General features: G+C 40.0%; 1 protein-coding gene and 1 pseudogene across 1 annotated transcript; both read right to left on the bottom strand.

The window, feature by feature from the left end:
• Window positions 1–3,861: 3,861 nt before the first annotated feature.
• On the bottom strand, window positions 3,862–9,885 carry LOC133930386 (uncharacterized; annotated as a pseudogene).
• Window positions 9,886–10,983: 1,098 nt separating this feature from the next.
• LOC133930385 (putative BPI/LBP family protein At1g04970) lies at window positions 10,984–15,055 on the bottom strand. Its single transcript, XM_062377022.1, has 6 exons — window positions 14,554–15,055; window positions 13,258–13,397; window positions 12,249–12,594; window positions 11,899–12,147; window positions 11,530–11,655; window positions 10,984–11,360 (listed from the first exon to the last, which is right to left on the bottom strand). The coding sequence occupies exons 1-6, from the start codon at window positions 14,959–14,961 to the stop codon at window positions 11,163–11,165; spliced, it is 1,467 nt and encodes a 488-aa protein (XP_062233006.1). The 5' UTR covers window positions 14,962–15,055; the 3' UTR covers window positions 10,984–11,162.
• Between the last annotated feature and the right edge of the window lie 954 nt (window positions 15,056–16,009).

Below are 16,009 nucleotides of genomic sequence, written 5' to 3'. Positions count from 1 at the left end.
TTATGCATTAGCTACAATTAGATGTTATTAACTATAATTACTTATTATAGTGGGTAATTAATGATAAATAGTGACATGCTAAGTTATAATTAAATGTAATTAGTAAAGATTATAACTAATTAGAATAATTTGATGATAATTATAATTATAAAATTATCATATTATAAAGAAATTAAGTTATAAATAAATATAGTGCTCACCTTTTTAGCAATTAAACATATTTATCTGTACATCTAATATATCCAACTAAATACTCTTATGTATCGTTTTATACATGAACCAAACATATTACTTATAACATATCATCCAAAATTATCTATCCATCCAAAAAGATTTCATCCCATTAAACTTCGTACCACTAACCAAACACTGTAAAGTTTTGCTCCACTTGCTGCTACAGCACTCACCAGTCCCCTTTCTTGGAGAAACGTTCGATACACCAGTGTTGGACAACAGCCACCCGCTCGGCTTGTTTCTGAATAAACATGTCAACGAGCCTCTCACAGCAGGGAGATTAATGCAATACACATTCGTCTGTGACAATGAACCTACCCGTCTCACCTTAAAACTTCTGTGGGGTTAGTGAGTATTTGAACAACGAACACAACGGCAAAACAAACTTCTGTAGGGTCACATCAAGGATACTTCGACAACTTACGCAGAGAAGAATTCAACACATGCGATCGAAAGGAAACTTGTGAAATGAGTAGGAAGTAAACAAATAACCCCCACCCCACCCCAAACATCCACTTACGTTTTTCAGAACACTCTTGTACCAGCCAGCAGATTTTGACAGCCAGCAACAACGCACCTGTACTGCAACACTGCTGTATTAAACGAAGCTTTTGATTATAGGAACTTAGCAAGCATCCTGATAACTAATTTTCTTACAACTACGCTGAACCTAATTATAGCAAGGGAGATTAGAACATGTCATGATATATGAAAGGAACAACTACGGATTGCTACAGCATACTAGTGCCAAATATCTTCTTCTAGCTGCCCCTCCTTCCAAGCTTTTACAGAGCCTGCAAAAGAGAGAGAAAACCTCCTATCAATGGGCACATACTGTTGAATGGAGCTGAAATCAAACAATTAGTATTGTTTGAACTGAGAATGTGATGCATGATTCTCTCAGGGCTCAAGTTTGAGATCGAGGTGACATATCACAAACCTAAGTTCGGCTTCTTCATTTAGCATTAGGAAAATAGCTACATGTACAATTTGTTCACACAAAAGAATGCCAGGAACCCATTTAACTATCAACATTAGTCTTCGTAGAAACTGCTTGTGGATTCATCATACTACCATCTGCAAAATAAGAAATAGAATTAGTTTAAGTTTTTTTACTTCAGCAAAAAATTGTATTATGGTGTGAACTACCTAAGATTCCAATAGGTTTGAAAAAAGGATACAACAGCAGAACTGCATCGAAAGCATATAAATTCCATGCGTAATAAACAAAATTTGCAAATGCCAACCCATGATAAAGTTTCAAACTAAACATATTCAACATCAAAGTAAAATCATAAATGTATTAAGGAACTATACTTAAAATCTATGGACCAATATTTTTGTATGCGGAGAAGACTCTGTCCGTGCTAACATGAAAATGCAGACTGTCTGGTACTACAGACTGAGTGATGAGTCCAAGGACTCAGTTGTGAACCAAGTGAAAATGCAGCCCAGCGGTCAGTTCACCCATGCGCAAAAACAGACAATGATGCATATGAAACAATTGATGTATGTGAAGGTAAGTTCAGGTACTATATGAACTTGTTGCTTTCACCTTGTGGGTACTTAGAAAAGTTGTGTTGCACAGAGCTTCTGCCACGGAAATGGTTTCTTGGTCTACGGTGTGTGCATATGCTTGAAGGCAACAATGGTGAATAGCTACGAGGCTGAGACTAAAGGGGAGCTATTGTCCAGAATCGTCAATGGTCCCCAAAGTGGGCAACAAAGAAAGAGAAGAACACGGAGGCGAGTTAATGTGGTACAAGCAGTGCGACGTGTGACTCACAGAGAGGTATCACTGCATTGATTGCAAGACACATGGGATTGGGATATGGTTGATTGCTCATGCTTTTTAAAGCGGTAAGGCGAGGTGTGGTGACCCATCCCCTTTACAACATCTAGACGATTATGAAGTGACGCTATACTGAAAAACCGTAGCTGGGAGGAGGAATAAAAAGGGAGAAAAAAGAAAAAGAAAAAAAGGGGAGAAGGGAGCGGTCTGGCCCATCCCATTAACCAGCTCATACCCCTTTCCTCCGGTGATGCCTTGTACTAGCCTTGGATGCTTGATTCTCTCTCTCAGCCGCTCACTACCCTTCTCTCTCTCACAGCACCGCTGCTCACTGCCCATCTCTCTCTGCCAGCCAGCCATTCTATCTTCTAGGTGCTCCCATGCTTCACTGCTCTGCCCCCTGCCAGATCAACGGCTGCTGCCGCCCCTTCCAGATCGACCACCGCCTCTAACTGTAGGGGGTGTTGTGCTGGCCTCCGATGTTGGAGCCGGCGGGGATGGGAGAGGCGACATCTGATTGGCCTTGCTGGCCGACCCCCCCCCCCCCCACTCCCGCTCTCTTTCTCTTCTTCTCTCCCTTATTCTTCACTGTTTTTGGTAAGGCATGGGCGACGCCTTGTTGCTTAGGCACGCCTTAAAAACCATGGTTATGCTTCAGGGGGATGGAAAAGGTGTCAAGAACATGTGTGGATATGCCAACTGGGTGTGGTGACGGGTACTGCCCACCGATACACATGCTTGCCAAAAAATCTATGGCTGAGGCAATGCCCACCACTACCATGGTTTTTAACCCATGAGGGTAACGGGTGAAACTACCATCGATGCATGTGATTGCTTTGAGGAACATGCATCACTAGCCCTGTGTTATGCATGTAGCCAAGTACCCATTCCCATCATACGAAGTTGTGCTATTGATGGCTTTTATGACCGATTCTCGTGGTGTTGGACCACGCCGTGATTTGGCTATGTTGCAACAAGTTGTGACTTGGCCATGTCCAGGACCATCTGCCATGGAGCAATGAACTATATATGCACCCAAACAAAGTCAGGTGAGCCTACAGATGCTGAGTGGATCAAATAAAGCTTCAAACTTTCTTGTGATCCATGTAACCTGTTTGTTGGAATATGTTTTTTATATCATTTAATGTTCTACTGATTTGAATTCGGGAGGTTTGATTTGAAATTCATTATTCTTTGATATCTGATTGACCGTTGGGCAAGAGGACCATGGACTTTCCGCTAGAGTGGCGGGCTCTCTGTCGATTAGACGATTAGACAATGCGAAGTCCGCTGATTTGGTAAGTTTCAACACAGACCTGGACTGTCCTTAACGACTTATGGGATAAAAACTATCAATACAATAAGAGCATCTCTAATAATATAGGTAGCTACTTTCTATGATAGTTGTAAGTGTTACCAATAGATAGTACAATAGTCAAATTATCTAACATCATAATTATAGCACCACCTATAAAATTAATATAGACCTACATGCACTAGATTATAATATTATTGTATTTAACAAGTAGACTATGAGAACTGAGTGATAGCTCGATTGATAGAGCCTCCAATTGAGAGATTGCCCATCCGAGCTCGAACCTAGATGCTCGCAGGTCGTGTGAGTATCTTCCTAAATGGTTCGGTACTCCCCTCTTTTAAGTCAAAGCCAGGGGATGTCTTCTCCCCGTGATCGAGTTTTTTTTTAATAAGTAGATTATCTATTGATCCGTCGCTAGTTTTTCTCACTCTTCATTCATTTTCTCCTCCACATAGACAAAAATCTGATATGACCTCCCTTATAGCTAGCTGATATAGATTGTTGGACACCCTAACTTAACCGCAGTCTTTACTTCTGTGTTATTCTACACTTACATTTTACATCCATTTGATTTATTATACATTCTTTACTAATCTTACCACCCATTTCAGACCAGCCCCTAAAACCTCAATCTCACTTTCCAACTAACGAAGATAACATTCCAACTAGAGGAGGTAAGATTCCATACTAGATAACAAAACTTGATAGCTACTAATTATCAGCCAGCCCAAGGTGGTTGTGCTATAGTACCGCTGACAGACAGTTAATGTTCAAATGTTGTGCAACTCTCCTCTTTAAGGACGAAAAAAACTACAGTGCAAATTAAGTCAGTGCATTAGAGGAAGGAATTTAACGAAACTCAACCATCTATAATTTTGGGTTGAGTTATTAATTAGCAGTCATATACTCATATGTCCTCAATTGTTTTATCAATGTGATACTATCCACGAAGAAAGCCATAATTAACAAACCAACCAAACCAGCAGCAGCATGAACTATTTCTGCTACTACACATGTTTTTGCCATAGTAGGGTACGTCTATGTTTATGAACAACAAACTAGCCGGGCAACCAGTTTCACAAATATACATTTGTTGACTAACTATGCAAGAGAAAATATTGAAGAATCAGAAACAGGCCTGCAGAAGAAAATTGGATGCAAACTACCATCTGAACTATCTAGCTGGCATCTTCTCTTGGCCTCTTCTCTAAACTAGTCAACATTTAGTACCTCAGAAGGGCCACAAATAGCAGAAACCAATACAATTCTTTGATTATTTGAAACATATACCTGCAAGAAAAAAAAAACAGCAGCAAATCCGAAAATTTATTAACACTTGTCAATTATCACAGTAGGGGCAATCCTTTCCTCATGAAAAATTTATAAATATGCTACCACAAGAGAAAAGCATGAGAACGCTCAGATCTAGTTTACTGGTAGAAGATTCTTAGTATTGAATATTGAGAATATAAACTCTATAATTTGATTGGTTTCTCTCTGGCTTGTTGATTTAATAACTGGGAATGTATACAGTATATAGGTTGCGTATGTCATCTAAAAGAACTATTGACACATGTGAAATCCCATAATATATATTACCAAAAGTAAATCTTCCGATCATGATTTGTAGCTTCATATCAATAGTTAGTTGGCTCACCTCATTTCTTCATCAGTACATGGTTTGCAAACAGATTCTGGTACGTCGGAGCCAAAGAAATAGGGATTGACCATAGCCAGTCTAGATCCAGAGACATGCTCTTCCCACAGTGACTGCAAAAAGATAACATAATTAGCAATCCTGCCTGTGTTTTAGAGATATGCTACGACACATTCTGCTATAAACAATGGTTGGTAGGTTCAGAGAGGAATGATAGCCTTGCAACATCCACACATGCAAAGGGGTTTACAAGGTAATTAAGGGGAAAGAAAAATGAAAGATACCTGCAGCTTACACAGAACAAATTTGCTACCTTCGGAGGCAATCAAAATTGATCATGAACATTGTATATTATACCCTCAATTTTACAAGAGTTATAGTAAGTTTTGTTTTCAACAGCTTCGAGGGCATCACCAACCCAATCCATAACACTAGCCATGCTGCAACTTACATATTCATCCTTAAGATCCCCTATAACTTCATGCTGAGGACAAATGTGCCCATTTAAAGTCACCTGATGAACATTGCCATGATCTGAGATGGCATCATCTGCAATTATTTGTTGTTCATGTGGCTTTCCTATCCCATAGTTAGCGACTTCATCTGCTTGATGGCATCATCTGCAATTTGCTTGATGTGTTCTAGTGCTGGCCATTTGTATATTTTTGCTTGGATGTTGGTAAGAGTTTCCGGCGCTCTCACAGTTCTCTACAGAAGAAACAATGGAAGAATGGTCCGAATGTTTTAAGTCAGAAATGCGGACGATTGCAGGGTGGAATTGTTTACTGAATTCAAAGAACTGCTCTCGATATGCATATGAGATTGCTCTGACAGATTGCCAGAACTATACGTCGATGCTCTGCTACTTTGAACTTCATTGCAGAATTTTGCACATTCTGTAACTGCAAGTATGCCACCGCAAGGTTGGCCATTTCCTTCCTTTTGTATAGATGGGGTTTCATTATGTTTAACATTTTCCTTTTGAGGTCCAGCAACAGAGATCGATAGTGATTTTAAACCAGTAGTGTCTAAAGCCAGTGTACCACTCTTGTGAACAGTGCTGCCAACTTCGTTGGAGTTCTGATGGGTAACACATTCATTTGCTGCTACTTGTTTACTACTATCCTTTTTGGTTAGGTTTCCTGCTGCTACCTGCAAAGAAGGCTGTGTAACAACACTAGTCATACTAGTCTTTGGTGCAACAATAGTTCTTGTAACCTTGCCATATTTTGGAGGCAGGGGTTTGCCCCTACTATGTGCCACACATGTTTGACAATACCACTCAGCTTTAGGCAGACCTTGATTCCCATAATGCTGAAGGCATTTTATGTGCATGCCCCGCTCACAGGCATCACAAACAAGCAAACTTTCCATATCGGTGATATGAACTTTACATATCTGACAGTTCAGTCGAGTATACATATACTCAGTTGAAGGCACAGCCCAGCTAGGATGAATAACTGGTTGGTTCAGAATCCGTTCAACGTTTTTCGCTATTGCCTTGTGATTGGGGAAGATTGATTGTTTCTTAACAGACAACTCTCCACGTGGAGTTTGATGTCCCATAATAACACTTCCTGTCACAGGGTGAATAGCAGGTGTATTTTTATCCAGAGATTTTTCTGCCTGACTGGAACTCTGTACGAAATTCTGATCGGAACTAGTAGCAATATGACGATCTGATTTTGCCTGATTAGCAGTTGCTGCGCCTACAGATGACATAGAAATATTATTTTCAGATATAGCAGATTCAAAAACCCTTTACTACTATTATTACTACTAGTAACATATCACTATTTTATTTTATTACTATCTTATTCTTTCTTTCTCTTTCATTTCACATGGCTCTTATCAGGTTTCATCTCTAGCCTACACCAACTTGTTTGGGACTAAAGGCTTTGTTGTTGCTGTGTAGAAGATTTAAAATAATACGTTGCATTCAATTTTTTTCTCGAAAAGGTCACATTCAAGATTAAATGTATGGGAATGGCTATAGTGCAAATCAATTTTAAACAAATAAGTTTCTATGGCTAGAGCACAAATCAATTTTAAACAAAGAAGTTTCTATGGCTATAGTGCAAATCAATTTTAAACAAAGTTTCTATCTCCCTCTGCTAATCTGCTTTCACCACTCTTATTCAGAGAATGGGTAGGAGATTGTGCAATTATTTGTTTATTGGCACTGTAGTCATTCTGTAAATATATTTACATATTAATATTTTGGATGCCAGGGAGGACTGGGATTTGTTTAGAAAGATGAATGCTGTGTGAATCAAAGGGTTGCCATTCGCAGACTAGCAAGCATGCATTGTCAAATGTAACTGCTGTTTGGTTTCTGCATAACTTCTGAATAACCAATCATGCAAGCAAGGTATCGCTCTTTAGGTCAAGAAACATGGGAAAACATTTCGCACTCCTAAGAGTAGTTACTCCTCCTAACTCTGCTCATTATGTTTAAGTGTCCACGTACTCTTACACAACACAGTAGGCACATGTTCTAATATCGCACGTACAATATCCAGTTTATGTATTGCAAAATATACATGATCAGCACATATTTCAGTGCGATGTACAATATCGCATGTTCTAATATCGCATGTACAATATCCAGTTTATGTACTGCAAAATATACATGATCAGTACAGATTTCAGTGTGATGCTAATTTACATGATGTAATGCTGTAGAATTAAAATGTAGATACCAATGGAAGTAACTACTCCTAGAAGAACAAAATCAGCTTCCTAAGAAACATATCTATCTTTGTGCATGGCTATACTTTTATGCGGGGCATGTCAGGCACAAAACATGAGCTAGGTGCTATTGTAATCAATTTGTTTTGAACACCGAACTAACATGAAATGTTCTGAACAAATCTAAGAAGATATTCTTCAAGTATTGTGTCAATCTTTCTACTAAGTTTAAACTACAAAAAGGAAGAGAAGGAAACCAAAAGAAGTTCGCTGTGAGCAACGCTTGTCTTTTCCCCAATTTTGTTAATTTTGTAGTTTGTCAGGATTTTGCATTTTGTTCCTACAAATGGATTCAACCTTAAAAGTTAAAATAGAGGCACAATAAATTGAGAATCAACCTAAAACTTAATTTAAAATTAGTCCTGCTTGTTAACTTGCAAGTAGCTCCTGACCTAGACACATCTCAAGAGATAAATAATAAGCACGAGTGGTCTTAAGGGAAAATCAGTTATAGCATGGATAGTGGGATGTAAAAACATGTTACAGTACCTCCACTTTGTGTGAAATTAGAGCCATTAACACCTTTTTCCACTTTGATATCTGCTGAGCCAACAGGTGGCAGCGAAACAATTGGGGAAATGTTAGCTGGTTTTACAGAAGATGCTCCTCCCACCGTTCCATTTAAGATGGGCGGATTAGAGATAAATGAGGATGTCATCGGGGTTGATAGGTTCCTAGGTGATCCAGTGGTGGACTTAGAAGCTCCATGCTGGAATCCAGTTTTTGCACTCGAGGGTGTCATTTTAGGCACATTAGTTGTTGAATGCGTGAGAGCTTCCTTGACTTCTTCCATCTACTTATGGAAAAATAAGGAAAGAGTAAAAAAAGTCATTAAAGATGAATAAACTGCTCTTATGTAATCTGAGCCAACCGGTAAAATTTAACTAGAACTAGATTAGTGTGTGTGTGTGTGTGTGTGTGTATGAATGACACATTAACATGTTGAACTAACGTGACGAGAGAATATGTACTCCCATACTTAAATCTATCACAACATATAAGGGAATTGAATGGAACACGAAAAGTCAAAAACACTGGCATATCCAAAAGAAATGTATTCATGCTCTCTATTACCCCCTTTTGTTATGCGATGCACGTATATTACCCCCTTTTGTTATACGTAAGCTTTCAGTTCAAGGAGGTAATTTTGTATGCTTATAATTTTTAAACTTATGCAAATTAACACATCTCGATATGAAATACTATATTTAGCCTTCATCCAGTGAATTGCAAGGCACTGTTTGCTTTCTTTGTTTAGCACACAATGTATACCATCTGAACTAAACACTTGTAGGTTTTAGTACTTCGCAGGTACTAAGGCCCAGCATATCGCTCGTGGACATCAAGTGGTGACCTGGGGGTGTGGCAACCCGCTTACTGCTGCACTCTATGGCATTGTCTAGATAAAAACAGCTATTCTTGTAAACTCATCACATCATACCAGGTACCGGGCAAGGTGAGGGTGAAACAATCAAATCAAGGATACGCGGTTGTGAAGGGAGCGAATGCCAGATTGAACCAGAAGAGAAGAGGCGCCAAACCTTGCGCTTGGTGAGGAGGACCCTCTCAGCGATGGATGCCCTGCGCGGGCGGTATCCCACGGCGGCAGGGTCCCCGGCGCGGGTGAGCCCGAGGTCCTCGACGAGGTCCTCCCTCTGGAACAGCTCCCTGGCCCGTGCCACCTCCTCCACCGCGGCAGCGAGCGAGCCCCGCGCCTCGCGCCAACTCCGCCCCCGTCGGCGCCCGCCCGCCCTGCGCCTCCCCCGCGGTCACCAGCACCATCACGATCTCCGCCACCCGCGACAGCTCCCCGCTCCCGCGCCGCCGCTTCCGCCCGATCCCCATCGCGCGAGCGTGCGGGGGAGGAGGCGGAGGCGAAACCCTAGGAGCGAGGAGGGGTTTTGGAAGGTTCCGGAAGTGGAGCGGGGAGAGCTTGGAAAGCTCACTTGGCGCCTGCTTGGAAGAGAGGGGGAGGAGGTGGCGGTGGAATTTGTCGGAGGATCGAAGGCAGCAGCGACGCGAGCGGAGAGGGAAAGGGTAGATTTCTTTTGCCTCTTGGCTCTTGCCTGTGTGGGATCACCGTTCGAGTTGTACCGCTGGGCGGAGCGGTGGACGGTGGGATGAGGTACACGTGGGAGAGATGTGTCCTGGGCATCAAGGAAATCTTTGAAGGCCCTTTTTTTTTCAAGGATCTTTTCTTAAATGAGTTGGTACAACAACAGCACATAACAGGGAAAATGTAGGATTTGTAGTGCAAGGCTTCTTGGATCCTATGAGAACTAAAAATTAGGCTTCTTGGATTTGTAGTGCAAGGCTTCTTTTTCTTAAATGAGGATTCTTTAGGATTTGTAGTACCATATGATTCTTTCAAGAGGCCTCTTTGTTTTCACATGGAATTGAGGCATATGAAGGCATTGTATGTGATTTTTGCTTTCATCATCCTATGTTCAAAAGGTCTCATAGGTGGGGAAAAATTCTTGGAACCAGAATCCCAAAGTCGTCTGGATCTTTTTTAAGGATGATATCAACTTTTGCCTTGATTTGACGTAAACATGCTGACTTTTTTTTAGACCGTAAATGAGCTGACTTTCTGCACCTTCTAAGCCTGGTTATAAAACGAGACAAGTGCGAGATTACTCCCTAAATCTTAGCTTGATACAGCTAGGTCTGTAATTTATCTTCCTTTATGATAATTCTAAATGGGGCCTTGCAATCCATCAAGTTGGATCAGCCTTGCATGTTAGCACTACCTTTAGGGTCTCTGTTAGAAAATAGGATTATCGAAAATGCAAGAATAGGAAATATACAGAATTGAAGCGGCAGGACTTATAGAAAAACACATGAATTGTTCAAAAGAGGTATTTGGATGTTTCATCGGAATTTTGAGTGTTGATATTTATTGACAGAGGGAGAAATAAAAGAAGATGCATTATAATTATCAAAGAAATATTTAACATGAAATTATTCCTCATATTAAAAGTCCTGTAAAATATGGAGATTTTTTTTCATATTTTACAAATTTTTAAGCAATCCGAGTCCTAACAACACTCCATAATTTTTCTTCTTTTGAATCAAATTCCTCAATTTTCTCCCCCAAGATTCCTTTGTTCCAAAGAGGCACTTAAACCTTTCAACAAATTAATATACGTCTGCCCATCTTATCCAACCTCTATTCTAAAGCTGTAAAAGATGTTAAGAGTTGTGGGTAATTTTGACAAAGGAGAGAATGTGTACAATAATGTACACACATGTTTTTGAGTAGATCATATGTACACCATCAATGAATTTGTACAAATGAATGTGGGTAATTTTGATAGAGATTATGTCCGATACTTCAAATATAAGATGCTCAAGGCCTGCTTTGTGGCCCAGACAGAAGGTACACGATCTGCATGTATAACCTCGCTGCATCACAAAACTGGTAAACTCGCCAAGCTGCTTGCATTGGTGACGGTGACATCAGAGCAAAGCGTTAACTGCTCAGCCGAAGTACGTACGTAGACGCCTTCAAGAGTGAAACCATGGACCACGGGCAGGACAAATCCATTCCCTAGCCGTGAGTTCAAATAGGGCATGCATACCGTGTTCAAGAAAACCCGAATCACTCCCTGCAAATGTAGCATTGTGTTATGGTATAGTTTAGTCAACAAAACATAAATTAGAATAAATCATTCTTTGACAACAAGGTTCTGCAGATGGCTAGAAAAATCATGATGCTGAAAAGAAAAGGCGAAATAAACAAGAGAAAACTGCATAAAAATTGCTGTGATTGACTACCTGAATCAAAGACATATAGAAGTTTCCAATTTTACTCCACTTCAACGCAAGGGAGAAATTATCTAAGCTAACTCTACCGTATACTTTATTGCCTGATGTCTCCACAACGCCTGAAGCACTTACAACCTGCAAGGAAAGATAGGATTAGATCCTACTAGAACATACAATACAAATGTATGACTAGGAAGTAACAAAAAAAGATTGGTTAAAAAAAAAATCAACCAAAAAAGATATGCTGAAATTAAGACAGTCCGTTAAAAGTAAGTATTGATAAAAAAAGAAAATCTTCTTTCTTTTCTCTCTCTTCTTGGAGCAATGGAGCAAAAAGCAAAACAACATGAGCTAAGTTTAGCATTTGATGATTCTTACCACTGAAATGCATGCAACTGGAACTGTCTCCTTGCCATCTAAAACATCAATTATCATGTCTGCGTTAATGGTAGCACCGATTTTTTCAGATGTAATCCTTATCACTGGGGATGAAGCCATCGAAATGTTTAGCAGCATGTCATCATTTGGGTAACTCCAGTACAAGCGAGGAATGATAAATTTCCAACTAGCTGTGTTCAGTAGAGATTGATCAGGAACTTTGTCAACAATCCAGTGCATTGAACCTGCCTGAAGCCAAAAGAAACGTTCATGTAAAATCCAGGCAATAAATAACTGTAGAATGCAAAGAAAAAATTATTGAAGCAAAATGTTATAAATATTGCAGTTACCTTGAAATAAACTTCTAGTGCCGAATTGAATACGTCTTCATCAAGTGAAAGCAAAAGCATTTTTGATGCACCACCACATGATAAAGAAAGGTGCGGATGCATCTGCAATTTGTTTGTCTTAGCAACTGCTGAAGTAATCAACCCATTGATATCAAACTCAATTGAAGAATTGCCATAGTGTGGATCATTAACGAAGGTCATGTTCAAGGCAGCGACATTGTCCAGACTGACACTCCTAGGAAGACCTTGCAGAAATGAGTCCAGTTTCCCAGCGCCTTCCATAATATTTTCCGGTATTGCCTTCTCAACTGCAGCTTTAATGTGATCTTCAAAGGCATTTATAAACCTTCAGACAAAGTGGGCAAGATGACATAGTGATTAAAGCATGAACTGTTGCCCCTTGATGTTTTAAATTATATAAAAGCCAGAGAAACTCATGTAAAATTATGTATGTTTTACATGAATACACAAGCGTGAAGACAAGTCGTAGTTATCAATATAAATAAATAATATGATCTCTGTTCAAACATATAATTGTCAGAATCCAAGGAAAGGGCTCAAAAGTAAATACAAATCCTCACTAAACAGAAGAGATTATTTTTACTTGATATATTATCCTTGGTTTGGTTAATATGCCACCTCTTCTGAGTATAGTGAAATAAATGCAAAGAAACTGTTACCAACAACAATCAGAATGGTCATATATATCCTAATTTTCCAGGAGCCTGAGACATGCCCTATATGCTATTCCCTTTGTAGCACATTGCGAGAGGTGCATAAAACATGTGTTAAACCAGATCTCACTCGAATGTTTGTAAAACCATCAAAACAGCTAAGTATTTCAGCAAAACAGAAGTACGAATACACAATATTCTCCAATGAAAGATAGATCACTTTCAGAACACTAAATCCTAAATCCTCAAATGTTAAGGATACGATTTCACCTCGATATATTTTAAAAGGCAGCACTGCACAAACTCATCAATAGAGATGCAAAGGGAAAACATACCCTTGATAAAACCAAGATGCGCCACCATCCAGGGATATCACTAGGTTCTTCACGTAACAACCACATTGAGAAACAGACAGAGCTAAGCTCCCATTGCTGTTCTTTATTGCCATGGTTATCCCAACTTCAATTCCTTGAACCTTACAATCATAAAAGGGGTTCCTCTCAATGAGCACAACAAAAGAAGTCAAAACTAAAAAGTAGAGTAAAAAGAAATCTAAAATAGTGTATTCGGCCAAGGTTACATGATTCAGATATGGTAGAGTACCATAAATCATAACTAGGGAATTTCCTCAATAATGATGAATATTATCCATCGGGGGTTGATTTTAACAGTAGGATGCTTAAACTCAAAGGATTTAAGAACTTTTTTTTCCAAAAGGTGGGTCAAACTGTCTAAGAAGTGTTATTTAAGAAAAAATGAAGATTGTATGGAGCGACCATAAATAAGCCAGAACTAGTCAATAGTTATGGTTTCGAGTTATTGCCAACCGTATCATTAGTTGTCCACAATACTTACTACAATTTTGGCACTAGATGGTTCCTTCCTACCACCGGAAAACAGACAAAACTAATAATGTCCAACAATGACCGTCCAAATAATGATTTAAAAACCCTGACCTTGAGGACTGTTTTATCTCATGAGTTAATGACTGTTTAAATCGTTGTCTGCATAGCAGGTCAGTGAAATAACGTTCTTTGTTTGAGCCACACAAACAGGACTAGAATTGGTTGACAATCCATATTTTTGAATCAAATAAGACACTTGCAGACTTGCAATGAGATAAGACACTTGCAGACTTGCAATGAGATCTAGCATTCTAACTTTAAAAAGGAAGCAGCATTTACCATTTGGGTTACCACCTCATCAAAAAACTATTCTTGTCGGGAAGACGGGTAAGTATAGTAGCTAAATATGGAAACAAAAGAAGGTCCATGGAAGAAAGACCAGCAGCTTGGTTCAGTAGAAGCATGGAAGCCAGATGATGCCCTTCCTATCCTATGTACATTAACGTTAATTGATGAAAAGTTGTGCTTATTTTTTCCCATTACTTGAGGCAATGACCGAGAGGTTTTAATTCATAATGCAATAAACTTAACAGTTCACTGAATTAGTAAAGTTACTATATAACTGTCCTGATGATCAAGGATTTGTGAGTATTCAATTCTAGAGCAATTCATAGAACCACAGTTACAATTGGTTATAAGTTAACTCTATCCAAATCTAGCACAATTCACATAAAAATCCGACCTTTCTAACCAGCAACAACCAGGAAAAGAACCCCCTCCAATTACCAGGATCGAGGCGGTCCCGCTGTCGGTGATCTCCAATGGAAAGAGCCACGAATCGTAGCAGTAGCTCCAGTGCATGCTGAGGTTGGCGGTGATGCCGGAGGCGACGACGACGAGGCCCGAGTATCCGGGGTAGATAGTGGAGTTGTCGCCCACGTCGAGGTGGAAGAGCGTGATGTTGGAGGCGGCGACGCGGAAGCCGCCGAGGAAGGGCACGCGCACGGCCTTCTCCACCCCGGGGAGGCGGAGCGGGGTCAGCGACCGCACCGCCTCCCCGATCAGCACGTCCTTAGCGAAGGCCAGGCCCGTCTCCGCCACCACTGCGGAGACGTGCGCCTCGTCGCCGGCAGCGGACACCGCGGCAGCGGAGAGGAGGAGGAGGAGGAGGGGAAGGAGATGGAGATGAGCCATGGTGGGTCAATGGGTGGGGGCGGACGGTGGAAGGGTGGTAGGGGCAGGGGAGGAGGAAGGCTGGTACTGCCTGGTGGTACTGATTGAGTCGAGACGACGGCTATGTATATTTGTTTAAGTATTTGGAATTTTTTCGAGGCGGTATATACGGACATACGGTTCAGCAACATGTATTGTACATTCGTATACCACGTATTTTTCTTGTTCCAATAAAGTTTTGTATTTTGAGTGTTGAGCTTATTTTTGATTTGTTTAGACCATTTATTTTTGAAATCTTGAGTTGCGCACAAAAGAGTTAGCCTGTCTATATAAATGAGTTCCTGTTCGGTATTTCTCAGTTTCCAGCAGGTATCGAATTATTTTGCGTGATGTTAGTGTTGCAAAGATAATCTCAACGTGTATCTTGGAATGGCGATAATGATTGTGTCTGTTTGACTTTTAGAAGCCTAGAGATAAGGTTCTATTGGAATTGGACACAAACAAACAGTACGATCAATAATGAAGATGCAAAGATTTATATGGGTAAATATAAATCCAGCTAGTGGCTTTGTGAGCAAGGCCATATCCAGCTACGAGCTCCAAACACATTTTGTACGCTAACATCACCAAAGTATTATTGAAGGGTTAGATCTTATTTGTTTTTTCTATGAATTATCACATTCTGAATTTTATGGAGAATCATCTTCTTATCAGATCGTGGATTGTGTAATTTCGTAGTACAATATAGGTTGTGAGAATCAACTTTTATATTATAATTATTTATTTTTCTTTTTGCTTTTAGGATTAAAATCCATAATTAGAATAAAGAACAATCTTGGCGTTAATCATTCTCTATACTTACTGGGACTTATAAACAACAATCTTGGTCTTCATGTACGACGGAAGTGAAGCTTGCAAGGCTAGGCAATCTTTAGTCCATGAGCCCACGGAAGTGAAGCTTGCAAGGCTAGGCAATCTTTAGTCCATGAGCCTAAGTACAGGGATTGACCAAGCGCTAAATTGTGATATTTTTTTTTTTGGTTTTGCAATCTCGGGGCCAAGAATCGAC

This window comes from Phragmites australis, chromosome 10 (genome assembly GCF_958298935.1).
Source record: "Phragmites australis chromosome 10, lpPhrAust1.1, whole genome shotgun sequence".
In the NCBI taxonomy this organism is placed as follows: domain Eukaryota; kingdom Viridiplantae; phylum Streptophyta; class Magnoliopsida; order Poales; family Poaceae; genus Phragmites; species Phragmites australis.
The sequence above is the reverse complement of the archived record's forward strand: the minus strand, read 5'-3'. Positions and strand labels throughout refer to the sequence as shown.